Here is a 24,883-nt window from a genome sequence, read left to right as displayed (position 1 = left end):
TGTCTCTCGAAGTCGAAGCTCCCTGCAATCTATCATCCATCGCAAGGCGCATGTCTGAGTTAAAGCCAAGGACAATCAGGTGTACGTGCTCTGGATGCTCAACCAACAGACATACCCTGACGCCTGATAACTTCCATAGCCAGATGTCGATCATGATATGATGATCTAACAATACGCCCCCGTAACATCATGAATTTGAGTTGTTCATGTTCGTAACCAACAGAGAACTGGAGAATCATAAGCACATCATGCGAGCTGACGTCTGCAGAGCGGTATTTTGAACAATGCAACTGCAAAGCTTCACAACAGTGCCTAGAGTTGCTCGATGGATGTAACGATTAACACCGAGCTCTGCGCCTCTTCGGTATCCGCATGGTGTATCCCTCCTTCAGGTTGACATGAAGGGTCCTTGCGATTAAGCACGTTGCCTAAAGCGATAGGGCCGCAGGTAGAGCGGCCATGCCACCCCTAGAGGCCAAGATATGTAGGCGTCACCACTCACGGAAAGGACTGCGAACCGAGTTCTGAAGCCATGGTTCCTTCGCATATTGGCCGTAGCCGTCTTGAATTCACCCCAACCCCATTGCCTGGTGCGGTTGTACTTTGGATATGCATACACATGCACGCCGAGGGGGAATGCCTTGATCGGAGAGAGCACACCGTTACTAACGTGGAGATAGCTGCATGTTTGATGAGCAACTCGTGTTGACATGCAGCTCATGGCCCCATTACAAGGGACCGTGCCCGCTGATAACCTTGCGAATCATCACCACGTGCAGTTACGGAGACTGCTTCTGGGTGGGAACTCATAACGACCTGCAGGATATAGGTGAGCCAAGAGATGATAGTAACCGAGGTATCGTGACACCCAGAGGGAATATCACGCCCACATCACTGCACCTGGATAAGAAGCGCGTATAAGTCACAAGTTGAAGCAGGTTACTGGAATTCGAACCCACATACTCCGTATCGATATCGAGGTTGATAGAGAAGGGTAACGAATTCCGACGGAAACTTGTTTCGCTCAGCACCATGTTTCATAGCGTGGGCGGAAAAACTTGGGTGTCTCAAAATCCAACCCCCCCAATTTGAGGGTCGGGTCGGGTCAGGACAGGTCAGGACAGTAGCGACGAGAATAATCGGTAATATTGGGCAAACAAAGAGTGACAAAAGAGTCCCGTCACTTTGGGCGAATTGGGGTTACATCGTTGGATCGATGGACGCTGCTCTCCTCTCAGGGACTCAATTAAAGGCGCCACCTACAAGTGTTTGTTCCAATCAAGCAACGTGATGGTCATTCTCACCGCCCACTCAGCAGTCGTCGCTGTGCCAAATGTAGCCAAAAATATCAAAGTCAACCTCGCATCATTTCCCCAGTACAGGGGGTCGGACATTAGCAGTCCGCTCGCGAATAGGTAATTGATGTGCTGTTCAATAGTGATCGCTTACCCTTGTGCGGCTGGCTCTGAGATAAAGGTCGAGACCAGATCCAGTGGAGGCTGAACTATTGAGGGCGTGCCGTCGCGCAGTGCAGGGGGGCTATCTCTCCTTATGTGGCATTATCTCAGGGAGGGCAAGCTGAGCAGCCTTAATGTTAATTGATTCTGGGCTGAGAATACTATGCAAGTGTCAACATGTCTCGGAGCAATGAACACGTTGAAACTCTTCAGCGATCGATCAAGACACAGACCAGATGTTCTGCCCAAGAATGAATTTCCCCATCCGTGCACCTGCAATATCGCAGTTCGGAATGTGGGAAAGGGGCTCACACGTATGAAGCTGACGACATGAGCCTGAGACAAGGACAAGACAGGGACTCGAGGTACAGGACATTGCTGTATCCGTTTGTATGCCCGTCAGAATGATGGACACGAACAGGGATCGTCAGGGGACGCCACACAACAGCAGCCATCGTCATACGTATCCCCTGACTTCCACGTGGAGAGGGTGCGTGCCCCTGGGACCTGTGGCTTGACAGCCCTGCCTCTACCTAAAGCTGAACAAGAGCCTTGTGGGCTGTCCTATCCTGTCTAGGCTGTGATAGTAACGCTGCAGGTGGTGTGGCCCATTTGGTCGCTGTGGCTGGCTGCTGAACTTGGAGGACCAATTGTTTTCTGAAGGGATGTGGCTTTGACCTCGTCCCAAGGGCCCTTTGTCTATGGGAACGAGGATATCGTCAGCTCTAGCGTTTGCGTGTTCCTGACCCGACTAGTCTTGTGCCGGCAGTGCTATAGATTGAGACACTGGACGGAGTAGCTGAGAGTTTATTAGCTTAGCAGGTCGGTCAACTTTATTGAAGCCAACTAACAGCATCGAAATGTCACTGACATGATCGCCGACTTTTAGTCAAAAGTCGGGAGACTCTTCCGACATGGAGGGTCCCGACGGCGGTCGGTCGGTCGGTCGGCGACTTGCAACGAATGAATGAAAGCGAAGGAAGTTTTTAAACTAACTGAACCCAAGATATTGGGCTTGGCTTCGTTACGCTAGACGGAGATGGGCCAGTAAATCGGCGAGAAGCTACGGTACTTGTTCTCGAAGTCATGCCGTCGGCACTATTTTCAAGACGAGAGGACAGAGTTCTCACAAAAACCAGTTTTCCAACTCGTGGTTACCCGGCTGAGGCGTCAAGTACGGTTCCGCCAAGCCTCCTAAAGTCCGACCGCCTGGATGAGTTCAACGGTTTGTGGACAAGAGGCTGGCTGGGCAAAGACATGAAGCCCCTAAGCCTCATCTGGAGCCGAGGCACGGCGTCTCCGTGATGTCTATGTGCGGCATGATCAGGCTTGACTGTGAGTGGTCCGAGAAACCCCAAACACGCTTGAGACGGGTTGCGGTGATCTCTGTTCCTTGTCAGAAATACGACGGTGTCAATTGGTCTGAGAGGAGCGGCCGCTTTCTCATCTCGGCAAAGCAAAAGGCAACGGCAACCTAAAGGGGTAGAGTACGTTACCAGCACGGCGGAACGGACATTATGTCGGTACGTATACTATTTACTGTACCTTATGCCAAAGTCCGGAGAAAACTGCCGAGAAAGGCAGAATACTCGCCAGCGCTGATGGTTCTGCGTCAGATGACTCCAACGTACCAATGAACTTAGAGATACTGAATGCTCAGGGTAGTATCAGAGGAACCACTCATGATTGATCGCTGCAGGCATTTCTTGCAACAGGTCTAGCCAGTAAGATTATAGACTGATCAAAGACATCAGATACGGTGAAACCTATCAATTCAACAGCCGAGTCCCGAAAGTGACTGGATCGTCCTTGATCTGTAAGCAGAACAACAAAGAGTCGATCACCTGCCACTCTTTAAGCCATGATCTTCATTATCGGGTCAGAGGGTTCTGACATGAAACGGACAACAGGGCGGAATTGATGTCAACGAAGATCGCATTTTCAGCAACATGGTTCCGCTCAGGAATCAAACGCAATGGCGGTATCCATGATTGCCATCCAATTTGCCACCATTCCCACTTTCTGGATACAATACCCCCGAGGAAGTCGGTGAAGCAGATTTCAATCAGAAACCCGGCGGTCTGGAACTGACACGCACGGGGTCTTGGGTCTCATCTCAATAATAACCCCAGATTAAAAAGAAAATATGGAGAGGAATAGTCTGAAGAAGAAAGGAAAGAAAAATCTTACTGCTAGTGTGACACACTGACCCCTGGTTTCCAAATAGCTGATACAGTGGATGGAGATCACCACCTCAAGGAGGACGATATCGGCACAAGTTGGGATGAAACTAGGCATACTGTACCCAGCCTCGTCATCAATCATCAAAGAAAGGCCTCCAAGGCTCACTGCACAACTGCCCTAATAGCCGTTGGACCGTCTCTGTTTGCCGCTAGTGCTGAGTTTGCCACCACCCGTTCTTTTAGTCAGGGGCACAAAACAATCCGGACGGCAAATTATTTCATTAATTGAATGATGTACGAGGAAGGGGCTTGCATCTGGTCCTTGTTTCTGATTACATATTATTGAGGCTGAATTGAAGTGTCTTGTGGAGATCATGATTGTTCGAAGGGATGAATAGTTCAGACATGGCCAATGCAGGGTCCAGGGATGTAATCTCCCAACAGAAGTACGACATAGGAGAAGGGGTATGTTGGTTTGTACAGTCAGCAAGGCTGCCGTTAATTGAGTGCACGTGCACAATAGTTTGCCAGCTGGAAATTTATTGATGGCAAAAATAAATAAAAATTACAGGGGCATTGCCTGGCGCCTCAGAACAAAGATGGACTTGCATGCATGCACACCCCTTCCTTTAAGCGTGGACCAAATGGAAATGGATACTCAAACCTCATGTACCGACCGTTGCTCGGTACAGTCTCAGTGCATATGAATAATATCGTCCACTCCTATGTATTGAAGGAGTAGACGCTCAAGCCCTGGGTTGGGCCGTGTAGATGCCCAAACCTGCTCACTGACGGGATGTCGTGCATGATGTTTCTGATTATTGTTGTCCGTGTAAGTCCGTTGCATCATAGACAACTCACACAAAGACCCGGCATATGGATCAGAAACGATGGATATCATGCAAGTTTGTCACCTTTTCTGCCCCAGCGTATTCATACGTGAGCGTATAATCGGCCAACACATTCAAAGGCAGCGGGTGCAAGTGCCCGTGTTGGCTTAGCTATAGCGGTAGTTTATAGTATCATTAGCCTCTAGTCTACGCAGTGCAGCAACTTAATAAAAAAAAAATAAGGTGAACCAAATTGGCGGTAAGCTAAGAGCTAATGTGACATCTCCGAAAACACCATTTTCAGCCAAGCCACAGACGGACGGGACCCTAGGAGACACACGTAGCATTGCTCCGTTTATTTCATTCAAGTCCGAGCTTGGCTCTAGAATAAAATCCCGACCTTGGAAATTTCCAAAGAATATTCTACGAGATGGACCGGGCTCTTGTCGGTGTGAGGTGAGGTGATCCAGAATGTCCTCTCGGTAATCGAAGGTCATCCATGCTCTGACGGTGTTGGCCCTGACGCCTCAGTCGGCAAACGATAACGCCAACCATGGCATTTCTTTCTTCTTTCATGGCATCCATGGTCAAGGCGTGGCACCTCATTCCACGTCCACATCCGCATCCGCATCCACAGCCATGGAAGCCATGGAACGTCCATAGAACAATTCTAATCAAACCCACATACAAAGTGACAGTCCACAGCAAGTAGAGAAAACAAGGCCTTGACCATCTGTTCGGAAGTTTCGGAGCTATTGGACTTACATGGACCATTCATGAATGGTTTGTTCTCAGGTTTTCTTCTGCCAACTCGAAACCCACTCTTCAACTAACAAACACGCGCTCACCAGTCTCATGGAATTGCGGCATGTGCTGTGCAGCAGACGTAGGACCCCTATGACTTCATTACGATGATCTTTGACCGCACTCAGCGTGATATCGCGTCCCGAGCGCTCGCTTCGAACGCACAGTCACAATCGCGGTGAGATGAGGTCTTTTTGATTAGGTCTACGGACCACAGGAGTGGGATTAATAATAAAAGCGAGCACAACAAAGAAAGCGAAGCGAGATCTGCTACATACATAAAATAATGGGGTCAACCGATGGATGGTCAGAGTGGAGGTTTCATTTCACCTTAAGAGCATGCATGCCTTGAATACGAATAAGCAGTCCTTTCTGCCCCCCCTCCCTCTCCTGTGGGGGTTACAAACAACGTTGACCGTACACCGTTAAATGCTGAGCCTCCGTGCCAAGACCGATGAGAAAAAACAGAGACATCCAATCCAATGCATGCATGGGTTTGCGAGTTGTTCTTGGGGAGCAAGAAAAGATCGGACCTTCGTGTAGGGTGTCAGAATAAACCTAGCAAAAGGTATCTTAAACTTATGCTGAGTTACCTAAGTCTTTTCATCCTTTACTGTATTGGATCAAGGTCCTGAGTTTCTTTACTCCTCTTGGTTGTATACCGCAACGTTGCCGGCACAGTCGGGATTAAGGTCAGAATTGGACAACAACATCGTCACAATGCTAAGAGTGTGAGTCATCCAAGACCCCCAGATGTAGGCAGGTATCAATCTACTGGGGTTACAGAAGTGCATGATGGGATTGGGGAAACACAGTTGGCAGGCAGGGATACAGATCCAGAGCCTGGGTTGGGCAGTGTCACCTGCGAACCACTCAACATCAAACCCCGGTGTATGTATCGAATACATTGCCGTGTAATGTTTTTGAAGAGGTTGTGTAAGTGACCGTGAATGTAGGGCTGTAGAATGTATCCGTACCGAAAGAACAGAAGGGAAGCAGAGAAAAGAAAGAGGCGGCGGCACAGCAATACCACGAGACACTGATGCATTCGATATGCCCCCGGCGAAACAGATCTGTAAGAATAATCCCATGCTTTGTAAATGGCTTACACGGCTTAGCGGTACATCGTACTATTTTGGTCTTCTCCGTCAATCCAAGGAACCTCGTAAAACCACAACATCGCCGTCTCACTAAGCACCATGACACGGGAAAAAACGTGTCGTAGCCAGGCACAGGCACGCAGATTACGGTAGTCCTCATTTACACTTTTGGCCTTCTCAACTGTCGGGAGAGCAAACGTCAAAGCGAAGGGGTTTTTTTTTTTTTCTCTCGCTCTTCACCATCGGTTAGAAGAGCACTGGAATGCTCGGTACGCTTCTACCGAAGGCGGCCCGCATACTGAGCCCGCCAGACCAATGCTATACCTCTATTCTCTCTTTTTAAAGTTTTCTACGACACGGAAATGATAGGTGAAGTGCGTTAGAGGCTCGCCAGCCGTGGTGCCTAGGCTTGCGGAGAGTTCTGGGCCGCGAAACCGGTGCGATATGCCGAATACCAGTAGAAGCAGGGAGTAACCTGAAACGAATACGTTTATTTTCAACGACGGCGAACGCATCGCTAGACTAGTCTACGCCGTAATAGTCAGATAATCAGGTGGCATTTCCGATATGGAAAAGAAGTTACCCTCCATTGCTTGCTTGGCCATAGAGAGAAACATGCCAGCTTGGACAGACAAACACGTGTTGTTACACGCCAGTGTTAGGTTGTATTGCGGTATGGAAGGTATGGTATCGTGTTATCGATCTGAGACCTTTTGGCACCAACAACCGAGACAGATGATCGGTCAGTGTAAGTTAAGTTACGTTAGAGGTAAAAATTCGTATGACACCAACGTAACTACCTATGGGTATTCCCCCCGCAATCGAAATAATTATTCCTTGAGGGTCTGGACTGCGTCTATCAGACCGACGGCAGCATGAAGGCCCAAGTACGGAGTATTAATGCAGCTCCCAATTTTAGTTCGATAGTTGATGTATATCGGTCAGCCAATATCATATCCACATACCAAAGTTGCTTCTTTTCAGCGGTCAAGATCTCGCCTGCAGACATGCCTGCATAGTACTCAGCCCTAATCAATGTTGTTGAGAATGAGCCAGTAAGCTGACGATGGAAATTCGCAAATTGGTTGACCCATTTGTGTGTGACTGTGACATGAACCAAGCGGTGACAGAAAACCGCCGCCCCCTGGTCTCAGCTTTTCCAGGCAGGGCGTTTGGTTTGGTGAGATTTGTGTCTATTTTTTTTTTTTACCAACGCTTCATCTCAACTCACATGTGAACGGGGGCATGACAGTCAAGGTTCAGGCTCATGGACCACCGAAATTAGACGTCATTCAGTGAGCATCAAACACCCTGGGCAGCATATCCACCCGAGAGCGAGCCTAGGCGAGGAGGGCTAGAGCCATAATCTCAATCTTGTACAATTGGCCAGGGTGAAATTCTTCCAAAGCTTCCATGCGACGTTCTATACCAGGGTTTGCTGTGGAACCCCCAACAAAGAACCAGTCTTTCTCCAGCTTCGCCTGTTTCACACTGCTTGGCTGACGAGGATCGCAGGCCGTCTAAGCCGTTCTGCCAGCCAACATGGGCGTCGACCACTGCATCTTCGTCGAATTGCCTGTTCTGTCAAAAAGAATAGCGCTACCAAGGTGATGGCTGCGACGGCGAAGCAAAATCAAACGGCTCGGTAGCCGGACTCGTTGGAATGAATCAGTACAGACTTTACTGGCTGGTCTGGACTTGATCTTCGCTGTAGATTTTTTTCTTTTTGACGTCGACGGGCTTCGTTTTCCTGAGTTGCCCTCCTTGGGGAACTGATCTATAGTTTTGGTGCGCCTCCACGGCGGAAGCCGGTTCCTAAGATTTACACTGGCGGGTTGATAGCGCTGGACCAAAGTATACGCCGGCTCATGATACTCGTGGCCTTTGGACGCATCAATTGGATACCCAGTACCATTACCAGTACCAGTAACAGTCAGCTTTGAGTTGACTGCATCGAACACTACACTACGGGCTGCAGGCTGTGCTACATTGGCAGCCTGCTAGGCAGCCCAGCTGATCTCTCGATATCCAATAGAAGGCTGATAATGCGCCGTAGGAAGCAAGGAATTGTCATAATGGGTATTTACAAAGTGCCCGCGTTATTGCTTTTTTTGGGGTCGACCGGCATTCAAAAGTCCAATGGGCGTGTCGTACAAGCAGAAGCAGATGATTGAGGGCGTCGTATTGGTAGAGACTGACCATCTTAGGCTGGGCAGTGAGAGTAAACTGCTGTGCTGTACGAGCTAATTGATGCACATTTGCATCTGCAGCATCGGTGAGGACAAACGCATAGAGACTGAAAATGTGGCCGAGCACATTGCATTTGTGCTACTGCATGCACAGGGTTCAGGATGGGTATCGAGAGACAGGACAACATGTAATTAATTGTGAGTTGCAATATTAATTAATTAATTATTGAATGAAATGGTGGATTTTACTGAATTACTGGGCGCTTTGTTGTGCGACAGGGGCTGATTACTGATGACTTGGCTTGACTGCTAACGTAGAAAGGGACTCCATGTCTTGTTGTTCTACTCCGTGATATGCCATCGGCCGTTTGCTTGTTTCAATTTCCGTTATTTCTATTTTTTGTCACTGTCCGTTCGTTTTAGCAAGAAGTTTGCCAATGGAAAGGAGACAATATAGGAGGTGTATCGTATTCTCTTACACCGCACCAGAATAGCTGGAGAGGAAAACCCCAAGGCTCGGCTGTCAATTGACTGCCCGCTTGCTTCAGGTGTCCGGCGGGCTCTGGTACCTAGAGCCAAAGTACCTCAACTGACGTATCTACCTCGTACGAGAGAGCCTTAGCTCCGTCCTGACCTCCATTTCACATTTCAGCGTGGCATGGCCCACGGCATGGCATGGGTATAGGGGGTGTGTGTCCTGGAGCGGGTCCTCATCATCTCCTGGAGGGCTGAGGGCGTGCAGGCACACCCCCTCTAATTCTCTTCTCTGGCCCCCCTGTCTCTGTCTCCAAGTGGTGCCCTGTGTCTTGCGCCCTGGCTGCCCTGGCTGGGCTGCTTCACCTCAGATTACCTCTTGGCTAGGAGCTTGAGCTGGGCTGGAGGCACAAACCAAACACCAGAGTGCCCTGGCCAGGAATATTAAAAGGGCAGCGACCTCCCTCTTCCCCACGACCGATCATTCACATCATCGACTCAATAAGAATCTATTCAGGCATTCTCTCTTGGCCTCTACTAGCTCACTTACATCAAATCAACTTACACACACTCGAGCACTTACACTACTTACTACTACAACTACTACTACCACTTGATCGATACACTCGGATCAACTCAACCACCAAACACCATCTACACCATCTTGAACTGAGCTATCTATACTCGGTTCTCAAAATACGTCAACCACATAAACTCGAAGCTATATCTTCAACTACCATCAACATGCCTGCTCAACGACCTTCGCAGCTTCCTCCCTGCCCCGGCCCCCCTCCCAACCGACCTCTGCCTGCTCTTCCCAAGCGAGGTTAAAGCATATCGACAGTATCGACAGTTAACCAGCATCTGTCTTGGGTTTCAGCCTCTTTCTCCGGGATCACGCAACCACCACTACATGACACCAACAGGCAGGCTCTTGGCTTCAGCTCTTCTCGTCCTCGGTTACACAATGGCAAAGGACAAGGTTCGCCCGGCTCTTGCGACCTCCCGCGCCGCATATGCACATGCGAACTACGACTGAACCCCTACATGCACATAATCTATCATAACCACTCTGGGTTTTGGTATGCAATGCAAGCCGCCTGCATGCAAAAATACTACCGCCTTTCGACTGGTTCATCCGTCGAATCAATCAACCTGCTTTCACCGGATCTTCCTGGCCACTTTTGCCCAGGCATTTCGCGACCCAGTCTATTCACCAACATCGTCCCTTATGGCTGGACCGACCGGACTCTTCAACTTCACTTCTTTGCGTGCGCCCTTCACTAAGCGCATCACCGTTACAATACCCTTTATTACACTATCTAATAACCTTTTTACTACCACCGTTTCTCTACTTCGTTCATCACTATTTGGGAGGAATTTGTTCCACTGTCTTTCAAGGGAACTGTATCAATAGACAGGCATTATCACGGCGTCTCACAACATACACCGCATTGTTCCACTATCTTTGGCATTGCGCGCATGTGGGCTTATTGTTTTTATGATGAACACGTTGGTTGGGAACATAGATATCATTTGGGATGGGGGTTGGCTATTTACACCCGATTATCCTCAGGAGCAAATGGAATTACCTTATGTTTATGTCCACTGATCACTCAGTGTTGACGGAAATGGAACGAGATACCAGGATACTTTTTTACGCGAACTCAATCAAACTTGAAATTGCCCCTAAACAAACAAGATCCGAAAGAGTGACCTTTGTCTCGCAACGATGACTCGAAATGCCTTGCCTTCTTTTTCATTTTTCATTTTTCTCTTGCTTCCCGTGTCTCTCCTTTTGCGAATCTCCGGAGCCGGGAGTTGCTTGGCAGACGGGCCACTCCAGGGCTTGATTGCCTAAAAAGCGAAATGTCAATTGCGTTGCTCAAATCACCGTGACCCCCTGTCTCGATAGCGCCTCGTGATCTTGAGTATCCATGCCCAGTACGTAGCTCCCTTGCATCGTACAATTTTTGTCATTGTTCATAAACTTGTGCCTAAGCTGGGTTTGGCTCCTGGGCATTGCCAGGCCCAGGCACAGGCCCAGGCACAGAAACAGCAGTTCGCTTGCCCTACATAGTAATCCTCACCCTTTGATGCCTACGCCGCGCTTCTGCAGCGTCGATCCGAACAGCTGACGCTCGCCTCAACGACAACTGAAACTTACAGGGCCCCTTTACCAGGGGAGCCTGACTGCTTGCGCAATACATTACTGCGGCTGCCCTGAAATGTCTAACGATAGTAGTGATAATTGCCTTGTATTATCATGTCTTGCCCGTCTTCAACTGCGGCCGGACATGCCGTGGTTTACAAGGTAAGAAACCCGGCGCTGATCGTCTCCTTTTCCCCAAGTTGGAGATGTCACCGGGAGGGAGGGGCAGACAAAGACGAGATTCATCAAATCGTCATCTTTTAGAGAGAAAAACTCATTCGCTTCGCTTAGTTCCCCTCGAGGTGTGATCTGATCTCCCCCCTAAAAGAGCCACCCAACGTTAGTACAAGGTACGGCACACTGTAACTCTTGGTGCGGAATGGCATCGGAATTACTCCAATGGCAATCCAGAGAACATTAGTGATTTTTCTTTGTCTTTTATGTCCGGCCCTGAGCCGGCGCGACGCCAGCGGGAGCCTCTCAGCCTTCACAACCGCAATTGGTTTGTTGGCCGACCCCATTCAAGTTGGTTGTCATCGAGTTCTGGTTCTAAGCAAAGAGTGAGACGGGCTGATATTTAGTTGGGTTCCAAGTCCAAGGTCAAGAGCCAGCCAACAGGTTGGGATGATTCATGATTGGTACCAGCTGAAGGTGAAGAAACCCAAGTTCATGGTATTGGAGTTTTTGGCTTGCAGTAGTTTGCTTGCTTCAATTGTTTGCCTCTGCCACTCTAGGCTCTCTAGGCTCTCACAGTGATAATCATGAAAAAGACGATCGTGCACATTGAAAAAAAAATGATGAAACAGGCGGTCACGCCCATCAAGGCTATGAGGCTGCTTATCTTTGACATATTTGGATCGTCTTATTGCCATGTGGCGAACATGGCCAAATCTTTTGCTCCATCACCCTCGTCATGCTCCTGTGCCTGTCTCAAAGATTGACGATCGCTGTCAATGTCCGTTCTGTTACCGCTTCAGGGGTCCGGGTGAAGATTACCGACAAAGGCCTGATTGTCCGTCGATATAAGGACCTGGATGAAGATCGCTCGTTGCCATCGGCCCAATTACGCAATGGATGAATGGCACAAGCTAGCTGTAGTGAGCAGTGATTAGTGGTGCCTCAATACCTGGAGTTTAGGCTTTGTGGCATCGTACCCTTCCGCTCTGCTCTGGCATTTGGTGTGAGTTTGTTGGTGAGACGTTCCCATCGATGTGGCTCATATCGACCACTAGTATTTGAGAGCAGTTGTTGAAACACCAACGTACATACCGTAATCATTCAGCTCTTGTCCATCTTATCTATCTCCGAAATTTTGGGTTCTTGTTTGACATGTATTCGTCCACCCAGCAGCGAAATAACGCTGTGAGGTTGGTATGCAGATCAGACCTGATAGTTAAAGTATGTCTCCTGGATAGGAATATGATATGTCTCCGAAGTGGGTATAAGTGGCTTCAGGGACTCAGAACGGGAGAGTCAGTCACTTGTGACGAGGCAAAGCCGTTTCCATGACATGAAAAGCCAATGGTCATGATACCAGATCAGGACAAATACTTCGGGCTCGAACTTGGCCGACAGGACGGGAGGCTGTATCATGTTTGAAGCCCCATCCGAGGTGTGGATGCCAGACAAAATACTATACAGATAGCCAAACTGAACCACGGAGAGAATTTAGAGTTCTGTCATGGTAAAATTAACCTTTACGATGCAGTATTTTGTCACCTAACTACCTCAATAGTCACACCCGACGGATCCTGGGATCCTCATCCGTTTTTAGCGCGAAGCCTGAGCTGTCTCCGAAGTTTCGTAGCAGGCTGTATTAGATACGCCCCAGGCTTCAGCCCCCCGCCTCCAGGCGCATCCAGCCGTAAGAGCCTGAGCGCCACGCTGAGTGTTTCACACCAGGACACCAGCATCCTTGTTCTTCGTTTGTCTATGCTCCATTTTGTAGTTCCAAGTGAAAGCTTCTGATCAGAGCATCGCTCTCGTCAAGTGTCATTACCTTCAGATCCGCCATGCTCTTAAGCTTGGCCGTACTGCATTAGAGCTGTCAGTAACTAGAGATCTAGAGGCAGCGACCAAAACGTACCATTCCTTGACCTGGGCGTCGGTCATCGTCAGACCAAGTTGGTCAACTCGACTCTTGATGGCATTCCATCCTGTAAGTCTAGACGTGAAGTGCACGCTGCAGTGTGTTAATGCTAGGGCGACAGGGTTACCTTTTGTCATAACTCACTATCTGCATAGCTGTTAGTCTTGAAAGCATGGGGAACAAATAGTATAACTTGCCTTGACAAACCGAAATCCTCAGGCTTGAGGATCTCATACGTGGACGGGTCGTTGAGGATTGCCTTGGCATGGATGCCAGCCTGGTGTCTAGTTAGTCAGATAGGCAGCAGGCCTCACTGGTGCTATATACCTTGTGCGTGAATGCGCAAAACCCTACAGCTCTTGTTAGTAAAGCTGCAGTGCTGTGTCAGAAGGGCAAGATAACATACCAGTAACTGGGTTGTTGAATGGCACGTTTACCTAAGACGCTGTTAGCTTGGCAACTTCTTAAGACAGCCGAGCAATAGAGCCACATGGGTTCTGACATACCTCGACGCATTCTGCGACAAAATCTTCGATCTTCTTGAGTTCTTGCAGTTTATACTTCGACAGAATATAGTCCCTAGAAGTCGGCATCATTCTAGCCATCTGTAATTTCGTCGAGTCAGACCATGACCAGGTTCAGAAAGACTATGAGTTTAACGCACAAGAGCTCCGAGTGGGGTAATGCCATTTCTTTCTCCCAGGCCGAGTACGGATGTGTCGACGTCTGTGCCGAAACAAGTTAGCCTGATATCCGCCCGTAAAGACACCGTTGACGATGTTGTTGGACCCGGAATCCCATCTCAAGGTTGCTTGTCCGACGTATGTTCTAGCTGTTCATAGAGGGAGTAAGTCCGTGAGGGTGAGCTTACGTGTAGCGCCAGCCTCAAGGGCAGTAAATGCGTTCTTAAAATGGTCAGCTTCTCGTCTCGGAGTAGGCCTAAAAAAAAAAGTGACGAACCGCAACAGCACAGCCCGTATCATCGTGAAACTGTAACAGATTAGCCAAGTGGTATGCGAAGGGATTCACAGCAGCACATACGTGGACCTCGATATCGGTGGAGACACAACCTCGAAGAGTCCGGACAAGGTCCTGTGAATGGTTAGCATTAGGCAAACTAAAGGTGAACATGATCACCTACGTAAACCTGTCTTGGTGAAGCAAGGCCAACGGTATCTGCCACGCCTACCCTGTTGACGCCGACGTTGTTGACTGCACGGTAGATTGAGAGCAAATCGACTAGATCAGACCTTCATACATGTTAGCACGACTGCTGAGTTTAGTTGGCCAACCCCCTTGAAGCACCGTCAAGATATACAGGAGAAGCCAAGCCTCTGGAGAAACGGATGCCACGGAGTCTTCCTCTCGCCTTGTTGGGCAAAGCAAAGCAGAGGCTCTAGGCCCGCAACCTAATGCTAGACAGAGCACAGTCTGCACGAACGATCCTGCGCTATCCTCTAGGTCCTACCCAGCATGACCCTCTGAAGCCCAGATTCGAGCAGGGTAAATTGATTGGCCGACGATAGGGATCGATATGATGGGACGTAAGACGCAACTCACCGGAAAGAATCTTCACTTGAGAAGCGGACCTCGCAGCCTCGGCTAAGCAACTGTTAGCTACTGTCTTCAAGCAGTCAGTAGTGCGCATACCTCTTAATATACTCAATGACCTCGATGGCCTGCTTGGTAATAGCAGTCATATTCTTGCCGCCGAGGGAATGTTCTCTGAGGAATTCTGATTCATGTCAGTCGGTCGTCGGACGAGCGATAGGTGTGTACTCACGGCTCGTTCCAATAACGACATCAACGCCGTCGACTCCACAGTCACACTTCAGGGTTTAGTAGGGTTTCGTCATGGGCAACTGATTCGGACGCGCATACCGCAAGTTTGGCATCCTGGAATATGTTAGTCGCTTACGCGCAAAGACCCGGAGCCTCTTCAACATAGTCATTTTCGGTGTGCTTACTTCTAGAGTACATCTGGTGTCTAAGCTATCCGTTAGAAGATGTGCCAGGGCAGGGTCACAAGGAATTCACTGACGTGTTAGAATTTTAGCCTGTTGTCTCGTCAGCAGGCATCCCATCTTGCCCAATGGAGTTATTCTCGCCGCGTACCTTGAGGCCGAGCTTGCAGATAGCTTCACAGTCGTCCCGGGATTGTGCTATAATCGGTCAGCACTGAGATCTAACGAGAAGCAGTGTTAACGCACGGCTGGCGGCCGGGTTCGTAAGCTCCAAATAGTCGACTCCGAAGCCATCGCCGCTAGGTGTTAATGTTGTTGCTGAAATATCAGGGCGAGGAGGTGTCATACAGCATTTTCGCGCTGTGAAGAAGACCACGTTAGCACGTACAGGCAAGGGTCAGATTCCACCTTCCACATACATCTTGATCTTCGTCTCCGTCGAGAAGTACGCATTGGCGAATTGCTCTCCTTCCCTTTAAACTAGTCAATAACACTCCTCTGCATTCTTCTTCTGCTTCTTTTCATACCTTAGGGTCGACTCGATGATCTTGAAGTTGCGCACATTGCTGAGGAGGTCGCTGACGCTCGAATAGGGATTCGTCGCTGTATTGCTGGAAATGGACATCGTGGGAAATAGGCCGCTCTTAGCGACGATAGAAATTGATGTCTGGAATCGATGGGAACTTAGTTCAGCTCGATTCGACTTTAATTCGAATTCTATTCGCAGGAGATAACCGTCGCGCAGTCCTGGTTCAGCAGTGTGTTGATGCTCTCGATGCGTATTTATGCAGGCCGTAAGAGTTTTCAAGAGTCATGGAATCCGATCGGCCATAAGTGACGCAGACGAACCACAAGTTCCGTAATCCACTTACCCCGCCTGTGGGGAGTACTAGCCCTGGAGAAGTACCTATTTTGAACCAATCACGGTTTGCATCGCCACTGGACCCGTCCGACATCGCCGTAAACCTACGCACCTTGTGCTGGAGCGGCACGTATCCTGTGTGTATCATCACTTCTAGCCTGGGGTGACTCGAAGATGCTATATAGGAACATTGTCGCAGCCTCTTGCGGGTCTCACAGCTTCAGCCCCCGAATGTCTGTTCTTTAGTTTTAGTGACTCATAGTCTTTTTTGTCGCTCTTCCACCAGGTGTTCCGTACTACTCCGCGATCGCAGTGGCTCTCCGCCGGCTAACCCACGTCGGCACTGCCCCGAGTCGCCTCCCACACGGTACTCCATGCCGGAGTCGCCATCTGTCGCGTAGCTTAGTTCTCGTTGTCAGCCTCGTCGCCCGAAATCACCATAAGCATATTCCCTTCGTCATCGGTCCTGGCAACGGTATGCGTAGTCACGGTCGAGGGGCCACTTGATTCGCCTCCACCATCTATTCCATCTTGCTTCTCATTACTAACAGTCTAAAAGCTTAGTCAATATATAAATACTAACATGGTCTTAATTAGAGACGTACTTCCTTTTCCCAGCTGAAGAAATCCAGGTCTGTCTCTGCGAAACGGTAGCCATTTCCTCTGGCTGCCACTCAGACCCGCGACTCTCCACAGGATTGCATAGGCTATCGAATTTGTCGAGCACCAGCTTTGTCTGCTGGCAGTCAACGAGCGCACGATGATTGCGTCCGCAAAGCTTATGACGAGGGTAAAAGACAGAAAAGATAATCTCTGGTTTTAGAGGGAAAATTCGAAACCCGGATGGCGCTGGCAATTGCTGGTAGCAATGAAGTTGGAGTAGCGGAATGCAATTATCATTGCTTGGCAGGATATCGCTATAACCTCCAGTCGCAAGGAAGTTTCTCAAAATTGATAGGTCAATCTTTGATTGATGGTAGACAAGAAAAACTGATTCCTTCAAGATGCCAACTTTCTGAAGTTCAGACGCGACTTCATGCACATTCATTCGCTAGGTCAAAGGACCAGACACTGAGTCGAATTTATTCGTTATTCGGTGGCTCATACGCTACTTGATAGCGCCTGGGAGCCCATTTGAAGCTGAGCTGTATGGATTGCTTGCTATACGGGACCCTTCAGGATGCTTCACTAGAGTGTTAATTAATATTCGGCCGTAAACACGATCAATAATTGCAATCTCAAAAGGCTGCTGAGAGGAGGGCGAGAACTCATTATCCAGTATAACAAGGTCCGATGACGGCCGCTCGCCATCTCGAATCTCTTGAACACGATCCTGGATAGCCTGGTAGTTATGAGGATAGGTCCATTGTTTTCTCACAGCAATCTGCATCGCTGCCTCTAGAGCCGGAAGGCTCCCCATCCACTCATTAGTATGCCAGTCCAGAGTTATCTGGTAGACATGTTCAAGACACTTATTCAAACCAGAGAGCATACGATTATTGCAAGTCTCAGCATCGCATATTTGGTCACCTGACATGATGTTTAGCGTTATCTAGGGATCAATAAATCTCCGCAGCACCCAGAGAGCCGAACAGTATACACAACGGCTTAAGAGTCCGAGGGTCTTGACTGTCTTCTGTTTCGACTGTACATCATCTCTCAAGTTATTTAAAGTAAAATAAGCCCTGTTAAAGTCGATAACAGTATCGAAAGGACAGGTCTCACAGAGCTCTCCATCAAAGGAGCTAGCACGTAGTCCTATAAACCGAAGGCCAAGTTTTAAGAGCGATACTCAGGCATGCTTATTATCGCCTTCACTCAACAGTCAGCAAACAAGATTCCCACAAGGTACGCAACTAGAATCTAGGTGCTTACGCCAAAACCCAATATTCTGAGTGTAGATAGACTTTTGCAAAGAACCAATGTTGCTCTTGATCTCATCTGGATTGGCTAAGTTTGGCTTATCAAGTACACTTAGACTGTCCGCATTCAGTTAATACTTAGATATGGCATACGCTCTTAAAAGGTAAGAGAATAGAGGGAGGCACCCAGGTCCTCCCCATGGAGGTACGTATGAGGGAACCATCTTGCGTAGACATTCCGCACCAGAGGTAGCAACGCCCGGTATTACATGGGAATTTAGCCAGTAGGCCTTGGCTCCCCGCTCGTCAAATCGGCGCTTAGCAATTGCAAAGGAGCAAGTCAGATGCCTCAAGCAGATATAGACCGCTGTAGCTGTATGTGATTCTCCCCAGGTGTGCTTCCAGGCATCCCAGGCTGTTGCAAAGCGGTCTTTACAATAGGGACGTAGACAGGTGAACCGGAGGTTATGGATCCGAGTATGTTCATTCAGGTAAGAAGTAGTTATAAAGGGCTTGTCGCACTCTACGTGTTCACATAGGTAAGTGTCCCCCCTATGATTATTCTTGACATGTCTTCTTAGTCTTCTTAGTGCACTGGTGGCTGTATAGGTCTTGTCGCACCCTTCGCGTTCACATGGGTATCTGACCGTCATTGTGTCAATGTGGCCCAGAGGCGCATAGATAAGTAGAAATCTGCGCTGTAGATGGAGGGAATGAAGCTGAGCAAAGAAAGGAGTACTTCGGAATAGACACAACACTCAATCGTTTGTCAGTGGGAGGTGGAAAACCTTGCACATCGCATGCTACCTCAGAACCAGTTATTAGTCGCTATGTCACGTGACACCACACAAGGTATGTAGAAGCACCCATGGCGAAGGTCGCATGAAGCTGATGCAGTACAGTGCAAACTTAAGGCAGATTTGGTCCTCGGTTGGTTCCTGTCGACGGTAGTGGGAGGTCAAGGCGATCAAAGGTAAGCATCACTGAGCAATGGTGATCAAAGTCTGAGCAAGAGCGGCGGTGCTCACTGCTAACTAAGGTAACCAGCTGGGCTGCCTGGGTTTCGTGGTAGACTACCTTAGTAGGTACCTATAGACGAACTAAGGTACCTACCGTATGGAGCGATACTGAGGTGGGCGCGAAAACCAATCACGTGGCTACGCGCTGTCACTCATAGCGGGCGGGGCATTCTGTTAGGCGCTGCTAGGCTCGTCGAATAGAGACAAGAACGACCACGAGGCTGGCGTTTGTGAAGCCTTCCAGAGTTCCCCGGCCTCGAGGATCAACTAAGTTCTACTTGGTGATATTGGCGTATCGCCACGGGATCTATCACAAAATTATAACTACCATCTCCCCGCCTTAGACTAGCGCGCGCTTCTGTTACTGCGGACTGAATTCCGCAAAACAACCTTTGCTCTCGGGAGCACATGACGTCTGTGGTATAACTACAGACAACCTGGGATAGCTTCACAGCCTCATCATCGGACCCTGGCCAGCCATGTTAGATCTTCACGTATGGGGTTCCGCCTTTGGCCTCCCGTCCATCGACCCCGAGTGCCTTGCCATCATCACATACCTGCATAGCAGCCTCCCTGTATCAGCCTGGCGCCTGATTCCAAGCAACGATCCTTCCGTCAGCCCGTGTAGTATGACTTACCATTACCGCTGCCTTGACTGAACCCTGTCTTGCTGACCATTGCAAACCAGATACACTACCAGCACTGTATCATGAGGGCGTATGGGTATCAAACTTCGGTCCTATTGTCGAGTACTTGACTGATAAGTCTATCGGTGACAATCTGGATGCTGGCCTGACCGACATTCAGCAGGCTGATCGTGCTGCATATGCTGCCTTCTTGTCTGCGCACGCGGCTCCATTGCTGGATCTTTCACTCTATGTCTCCGCTGCCAACTGGTCAGCCACAACTCGGCCCGCCTTCAGCACTCTATTATCTTTCCCATTGACATGGACAGTTCCGCCACTGCTCCGTGCCGAGGCTGTCAAACGTGTCGAGCACCTAGGCTTTGCTGATATGGATACTGACTTTGACCCTAATGGCGGCCTTCACCTATCCTCTGGGAGAGATGCTTTACCAGAGACATTCCGAAGGCACATTCCCGTGAGGACAAAGAAGACGATTCATGAAGAAATGACCCCCGAACAAGCAGTTCTTATAAGGCTATATGGAATCACAGAAGACTGTCTCACTGTGTTAGACGATTTCCTTGACGGAGGACCCGAGGAGAAAATGCATGGTTTCTTCAATGGTACAGGAATTTCATCTTTGGACTGCTTAGCGTTTGGCTACCTCGCGTTGATGCGTGATGCTCCCGTACCAAGATCTTTCCTAAAAGATTGGCTCATGAAGAAGACACCTCGGCTGTCCACGTTTGTTGACAGTATGAAGACAAGATGTCTGGACAAGTCCAAACTCTTGCCGTGGGTTGAGCCTGGTAATAACAACGTATTACGCATCGGAAGCCGAACTCTTGACAGCATTCTTCACAACGTTCCTGGTCTGGGCGACGAGTATGCGACCGAAGTACGAAGACGTGCTGAAGGAGGTATCACTGGCATTGATGCCAGATCCCTCATGTTGGCGTTGAGTCTTCTTGCCACAGGTGCAGCTCTTGGCTATGGCTACCACACATACAAGGCACTACAGCCATTTGGATCACGGATGCAAGTGTGGCATTCACCCAAAAACTATTCCAAACTCAGCGAGTTTGGTGCTCTGGGTTCCATGTTGGGCAGTGTATTAGGAGGACCAGTGGAAGCACCTAGACCTTCTCATCCGTCCAACCAGGCCCGGTTCATCGAGACCGATACGGACGTGGACTAGGAATGATGATAACGATGTAAAATTATTGTACATTTATGTAATAGACAAACCACTTCCAAATACCCCCTGTCAGAGGTATAACTCCAAACGACGTTCCCTACCCGTGATCTAGATGTTGCGAACTATTTATCATACCTTTCTGAAGGGCTATCAGACCCTCTGCCACTTTGTGACTTAACATGGGATATCATTGTATCATGATTTATATCTGTCTGATTTCTTTGCCAACCATCTCAGGTCTCTCAATTTCCCACTCATCTCGCAACACGGCGAAAGTGAGATCTGTCACCAACAGACTCTGACCCAAACTCCACACAAGAGTGATGGCATAGAAGAAATTGGCGTTGCCACTTCCTGCATAGATCCAGAGGTGGTAAAAGGCTGGCCCAAGGAATGTTGCGTACAGCAGCGTAGAGGTGGTAACAAAAGCGTACCGCATGAGGGGGAAGACATGTCGGAACAGAGGGACCACAGACAGGAAGAGGCTAGCATCTGCAAGAGAAGGGTAAGGCTTGAAGATGGAGAAAATGCCCAGTAGGATGGTCAACACAGCCAGTGGCTGGGGTCGGAGACGGATAGAGAGGGCTGCGGGATAAGCTGCAAGATGTAGCCAGAACACGCCGAGGAAGAAAGCTCTAAACGAGTCAAACATCTCAATGAAGAAATACCACCACAGTCCCACGTTGGGTGTGAGATCCAATAAGGTCAACTGGATGCCATATGTGCGAGCCAGGAATTCCCAGGAGTTGTTGGCAAGCAAAAAAGACATGCCCAATAACGAAACCACGCACCCCAGCACAACAGCGACGTTGGTAGCTGCAAACTTAGTGATGCAAGCAATCCTACGCTTCTCAACTTGGCAATCATAGGCAAGGAGAACAAGCGGAGGGAGGAGCAGGATAGGGTACATAGACAAATAAGATGCGAAAGAGATTGCGACCATGGCGTTGAAAGGAGATCCTTGGATTGCTTTAGCGATGGCAAGAAGAATCGCGCAATTGGTGAAGACGCCGGTCGATCGTCCTATACAAGTCGCAATGGTGTATGGGTTGAACAAGAAGCTGGCGCCTATTAGTTGTGATACATGAAGCTCAGAGTCAAGATACCCCTTACCCAGCAGCAATTGCAGCACTACCAAACCTATTGGCACGGCGCGGCGATGTGAATAGCTTCGAGTTGCCCGCAACACCCGATTCGGCAATTTTATACAGAGCCTCGGCGCTGAGGAGGTCGACGGCGATGTAGAGTAGGTGTGTGAAGATGGGCCAGCTCTTTACGTCAGGGAGCAGCGAGAACAAGGGCAACAGAAGAGGAGCTTGGTGGAAGACACCACCATCGTATGGCGAGACATTGTTCGAATATAGGAATAGACCTTCTTGCACTTGGTAATTTGTAAGTAAGCTACGTTCGATGCTCGTTATGCGACGACCGGTTGAGACTTACATCGCTTGAAGCTTGTGACGGGGGTGGATATCTCGACGCGACCTGTTAGAAGATCGGGCAGGCCAGGGAAAGCAAGGAATAAGATAAGTCGGAGCAGGGCAGCGCCGGCGAACACGCTGGCTTTGCCTCGCAATGTCATTGTGTCTGACATTGCATCCCTCCAGCGAATATTGTTGGTATAAACAGCACGTTCTGGAGGAGGTTCGCGATAGTTACAGTTGAATTGGAGGCCACTTGGCTGGTTGAGCTCCCGTCCTTGCTTGGCGGCCCCTCCACCTTCGGGATGGATGTACCTGCGACGGGAGAGGGGCCGCTGGAAGAGCCGCTGGAGCTCTTCGCCAGAGCTCCAGCTCGATAACAGCTCCACTGTATTCGCTGAATTGGCGATGCCAGGCGCTGCAAATGCGCTTAAGGGTGCTGAGCATGCCCCCGGGCGGTGAGCGTCCCATCATCCAATGAGAAGTCTCCGTCTGCGGTCTAGTGTCAGATCAAGGCGGTACAACCTGGCATAAAATTTCACGTCGGAAAAAAAAGTTGAAAGATTGTTAGGAAAAAGTGCCCCGCTGGTTTCGCAGAGATACAACCAACCACCAACACTACCACATCTCCAATCAACAATGCCTCGGATAAAGAAGAAGGGAAAGGCCGGCGCGGCCAAGAACTACGTTACTCGAAACCAGGCGATTCGAAAACTTCAGATCAGCCTTCCCGACTTCCGAAAGCTGTGCATTTGGAAGGGAATCTATCCTCGCGAGCCCCGAAGCAGAAAGAAGGTTTCCAAGTCTTCCACCAGCTCAACTACCTTCTACTACACCAAGGACATCCAGTATCTGCTCCACGAGCCGCTGCTCCAGAAGTTCCGCGACCAGAAGGTTCTTGAGAAGAAGATATCTCGTGCGCTCGGTCGAGGCGATGTCACCGACGCCGCTCGCCTAGAGGGCAATGCTTCGCGACCTGAGAAGACAGGAAAGCCTCGCTATACTCTTGACCATGTCATTCGTGAGCGCTATCCCACATTTATTGATGCTATCCGAGATCTTGATGACTGCTTGTCAATGCTCTTTTTGTTCGCCAACTTGCCTTCCACCTCCTCAGTTCCCGCTAAGATGATTGCCCGTTGCGAGCGCCTGTGCCTTGAGTTCCAGCATTACCTCATTGTGTCGCAGAGCGTTACCAAGTCGTTCCTCTCCATCAAGGGTATCTACTATCAGGCAAACATCCAGGGCGAGGAGGTCCTCTGGCTGGTCCCTTACAAGTTCAACCAGCGCGTCGTTGGCGATGTCGACTTCCGTATCATGGGCACCTTTGTTGAGTTCTATATGACCCTCCTCGGCTTCGTCAACTTCCGACTGTACACCTCTCTTGGCCTCAAGTACCCCCCCAAGTTCGACCAGGCTAAGGATGAGGCTGGCGCTGAGCTCGGTGCTTTCACCCTTGAGGGCAAGACCTTGGTTGGTGCCGACGAGAAGGAACAGAAGACATTGGAGGCTGCTGAGCACAACCCTGACCCCAAGGTTCAAGCTGCTGTCAACAAAGTTATCAAGAAAATCAAGGGTAACGATGACGATGAGTCGACAACAACGTCCGAGAACCAGGTCGAGGGCGAGGTCCAGGAGGCCGGTGTAATTGATAAGTTTGAGCCAGCAGTCTCTGGTGGCGATGTTCTGCCCCAGCCTTCTAACACCGGAAACAACCCCAACAGTCTCTTCTCCAACCTCACTATCTACCTGTCCCGCGAAACCCCACGACAACCCCTCGAATTCCTTCTCAAGTCCTTCGGCTGCAGACGTGTTGGCTGGGATGCTGTTCTCGGCGATGGTGCTTTCACCACCAACGAGCTTGACCCAAATATCACTCACCAGATCGTTGATCGACCTCCTATCCAGGCTTCTGCTGAGGATGAGGCTGATGGCGACGACAACCAGACATCACAGAAGCTTGCTGCCAACCGACGAGTTCCAGGACGAACATACATCCAGCCTCAATGGGTTTGGGACAGCGTCAACGACGGCGAGCTGAAGGAGCCTCATCTGTATGCTCCTGGGGCTGATCTTCCTCCCCATCTGAGCCCCTTCGTGAGGAACGTCCAGGGTGCATATGATCCCACTGTTCCTCTGGAGGAGCAAGAGCCCGAGGCTGAGGCCATTGAGGCCCAGAGCGATGGCGAGGATGAGGTTGACGATACTGCTGAGGGTATGGATGTGGCTGATTCTGATGAGGGAGAGGGTGACGAGTTTGGCGGCTTCTCTGCAGACGAGCAAGAAGAGGAAGAAGAAGAAGAAGAAGAAGAAGATGCCGAGCAACGGCAAGACGAGCTTGAGGCTGAGCTCACTGGTGGTGCTGTCAAGTCCAAGACAACGAACGCCAAGGCCAAGGCTAAGGAGGACGCTCGCAAGGCCCTCACCAAGAAGGCTCGCGAAGAGGCTGAGGATCTGGAGCGTGCGAAGGGTATGCTCAGCAAGAAGAAGAGAAAGCTGTACGAGCAGATGGTGTACACAAACAACAAGAAGAGTGCTGAGGACCAGAAGCTACGGGCCAAGAGGAGAAAGTTCGAAAAGGAAAAGGCCACCAAGGGCAAGGGCAAGGCTTAGGCGTAATGTTAAGGCACTGTTTTATACCATTCCTATAGAT

General features: G+C 49.6%; 6 protein-coding genes across 6 annotated transcripts; 3 read left to right on the top strand and 3 right to left on the bottom strand.

The window, feature by feature from the left end:
* Positions 1-9,781: 9,781 nt before the first annotated feature.
* On the top strand, positions 9,782-10,076 carry FPRO_01595 (uncharacterized protein; the record flags this gene model as incomplete). Its single annotated transcript, XM_031229728.1, has 2 exons — positions 9,782-9,863; positions 9,964-10,076. The coding sequence occupies 2 exons, from the start codon at positions 9,782-9,784 to the stop codon at positions 10,074-10,076; spliced, it is 195 nt and encodes a 64-aa protein (XP_031074878.1).
* Positions 10,077-13,119: 3,043 nt separating this feature from the next.
* Positions 13,120-15,867, bottom strand: FPRO_01596 (putative homocitrate synthase, mitochondrial precursor; the record flags this gene model as incomplete). Its single annotated transcript, XM_031229717.1, has 23 exons — positions 13,120-13,222; positions 13,276-13,371; positions 13,419-13,425; positions 13,486-13,555; positions 13,606-13,628; positions 13,685-13,715; positions 13,785-13,883; positions 13,943-14,004; positions 14,150-14,183; positions 14,239-14,268; positions 14,320-14,370; positions 14,420-14,528; positions 14,839-14,880; positions 14,929-15,013; positions 15,062-15,107; positions 15,160-15,174; positions 15,246-15,265; positions 15,320-15,335; positions 15,394-15,440; positions 15,489-15,541; positions 15,591-15,602; positions 15,662-15,715; positions 15,770-15,867. 23 exons carry the CDS (start codon positions 15,865-15,867, stop codon positions 13,120-13,122), a joined length of 1,203 nt encoding a protein of 400 aa, XP_031074877.1.
* A 639-nt stretch (positions 15,868-16,506) lies between these two features.
* FPRO_01597 (uncharacterized protein) lies at positions 16,507-17,641 on the bottom strand (the record flags this gene model as incomplete). The annotated part of the gene is made up of 3 exons (XM_031229706.1): positions 16,507-16,648; positions 16,710-16,811; positions 17,217-17,641. 3 exons carry the CDS (start codon positions 17,639-17,641, stop codon positions 16,507-16,509), a joined length of 669 nt encoding a protein of 222 aa, XP_031074876.1.
* Positions 17,642-19,464: 1,823 nt separating this feature from the next.
* Positions 19,465-20,809, top strand: FPRO_01598 (uncharacterized protein; the record flags this gene model as incomplete). The annotated part of the gene is made up of 2 exons (XM_031229694.1): positions 19,465-19,612; positions 19,674-20,809. The coding sequence occupies 2 exons, from the start codon at positions 19,465-19,467 to the stop codon at positions 20,807-20,809; spliced, it is 1,284 nt and encodes a 427-aa protein (XP_031074875.1).
* Positions 20,810-21,011: 202 nt separating this feature from the next.
* FPRO_01599 (uncharacterized protein) lies at positions 21,012-22,391 on the bottom strand (the record flags this gene model as incomplete). The annotated part of the gene is made up of 3 exons (XM_031229683.1): positions 21,012-21,870; positions 21,923-22,190; positions 22,253-22,391. The coding sequence occupies 3 exons, from the start codon at positions 22,389-22,391 to the stop codon at positions 21,012-21,014; spliced, it is 1,266 nt and encodes a 421-aa protein (XP_031074874.1).
* A 478-nt stretch (positions 22,392-22,869) lies between these two features.
* FPRO_01600 (uncharacterized protein) lies at positions 22,870-24,843 on the top strand (the record flags this gene model as incomplete). The annotated part of the gene is made up of 1 exon (XM_031229672.1): positions 22,870-24,843. The coding sequence occupies one exon, from the start codon at positions 22,870-22,872 to the stop codon at positions 24,841-24,843; it is 1,974 nt and encodes a 657-aa protein (XP_031074873.1).
* Between the last annotated feature and the right edge of the window lie 40 nt (positions 24,844-24,883).

This window comes from Fusarium proliferatum (assembly GCF_900067095.1).
Source record: "Fusarium proliferatum ET1 genome assembly, contig: FPRO_scaffold001, whole genome shotgun sequence".
Taxonomy (NCBI): Eukaryota; Fungi; Ascomycota; class Sordariomycetes; order Hypocreales; family Nectriaceae; genus Fusarium; species Fusarium proliferatum.
Note: the sequence above shows the minus strand (reverse complement) of the source record. Positions and strands in the feature narration are given on the sequence as shown.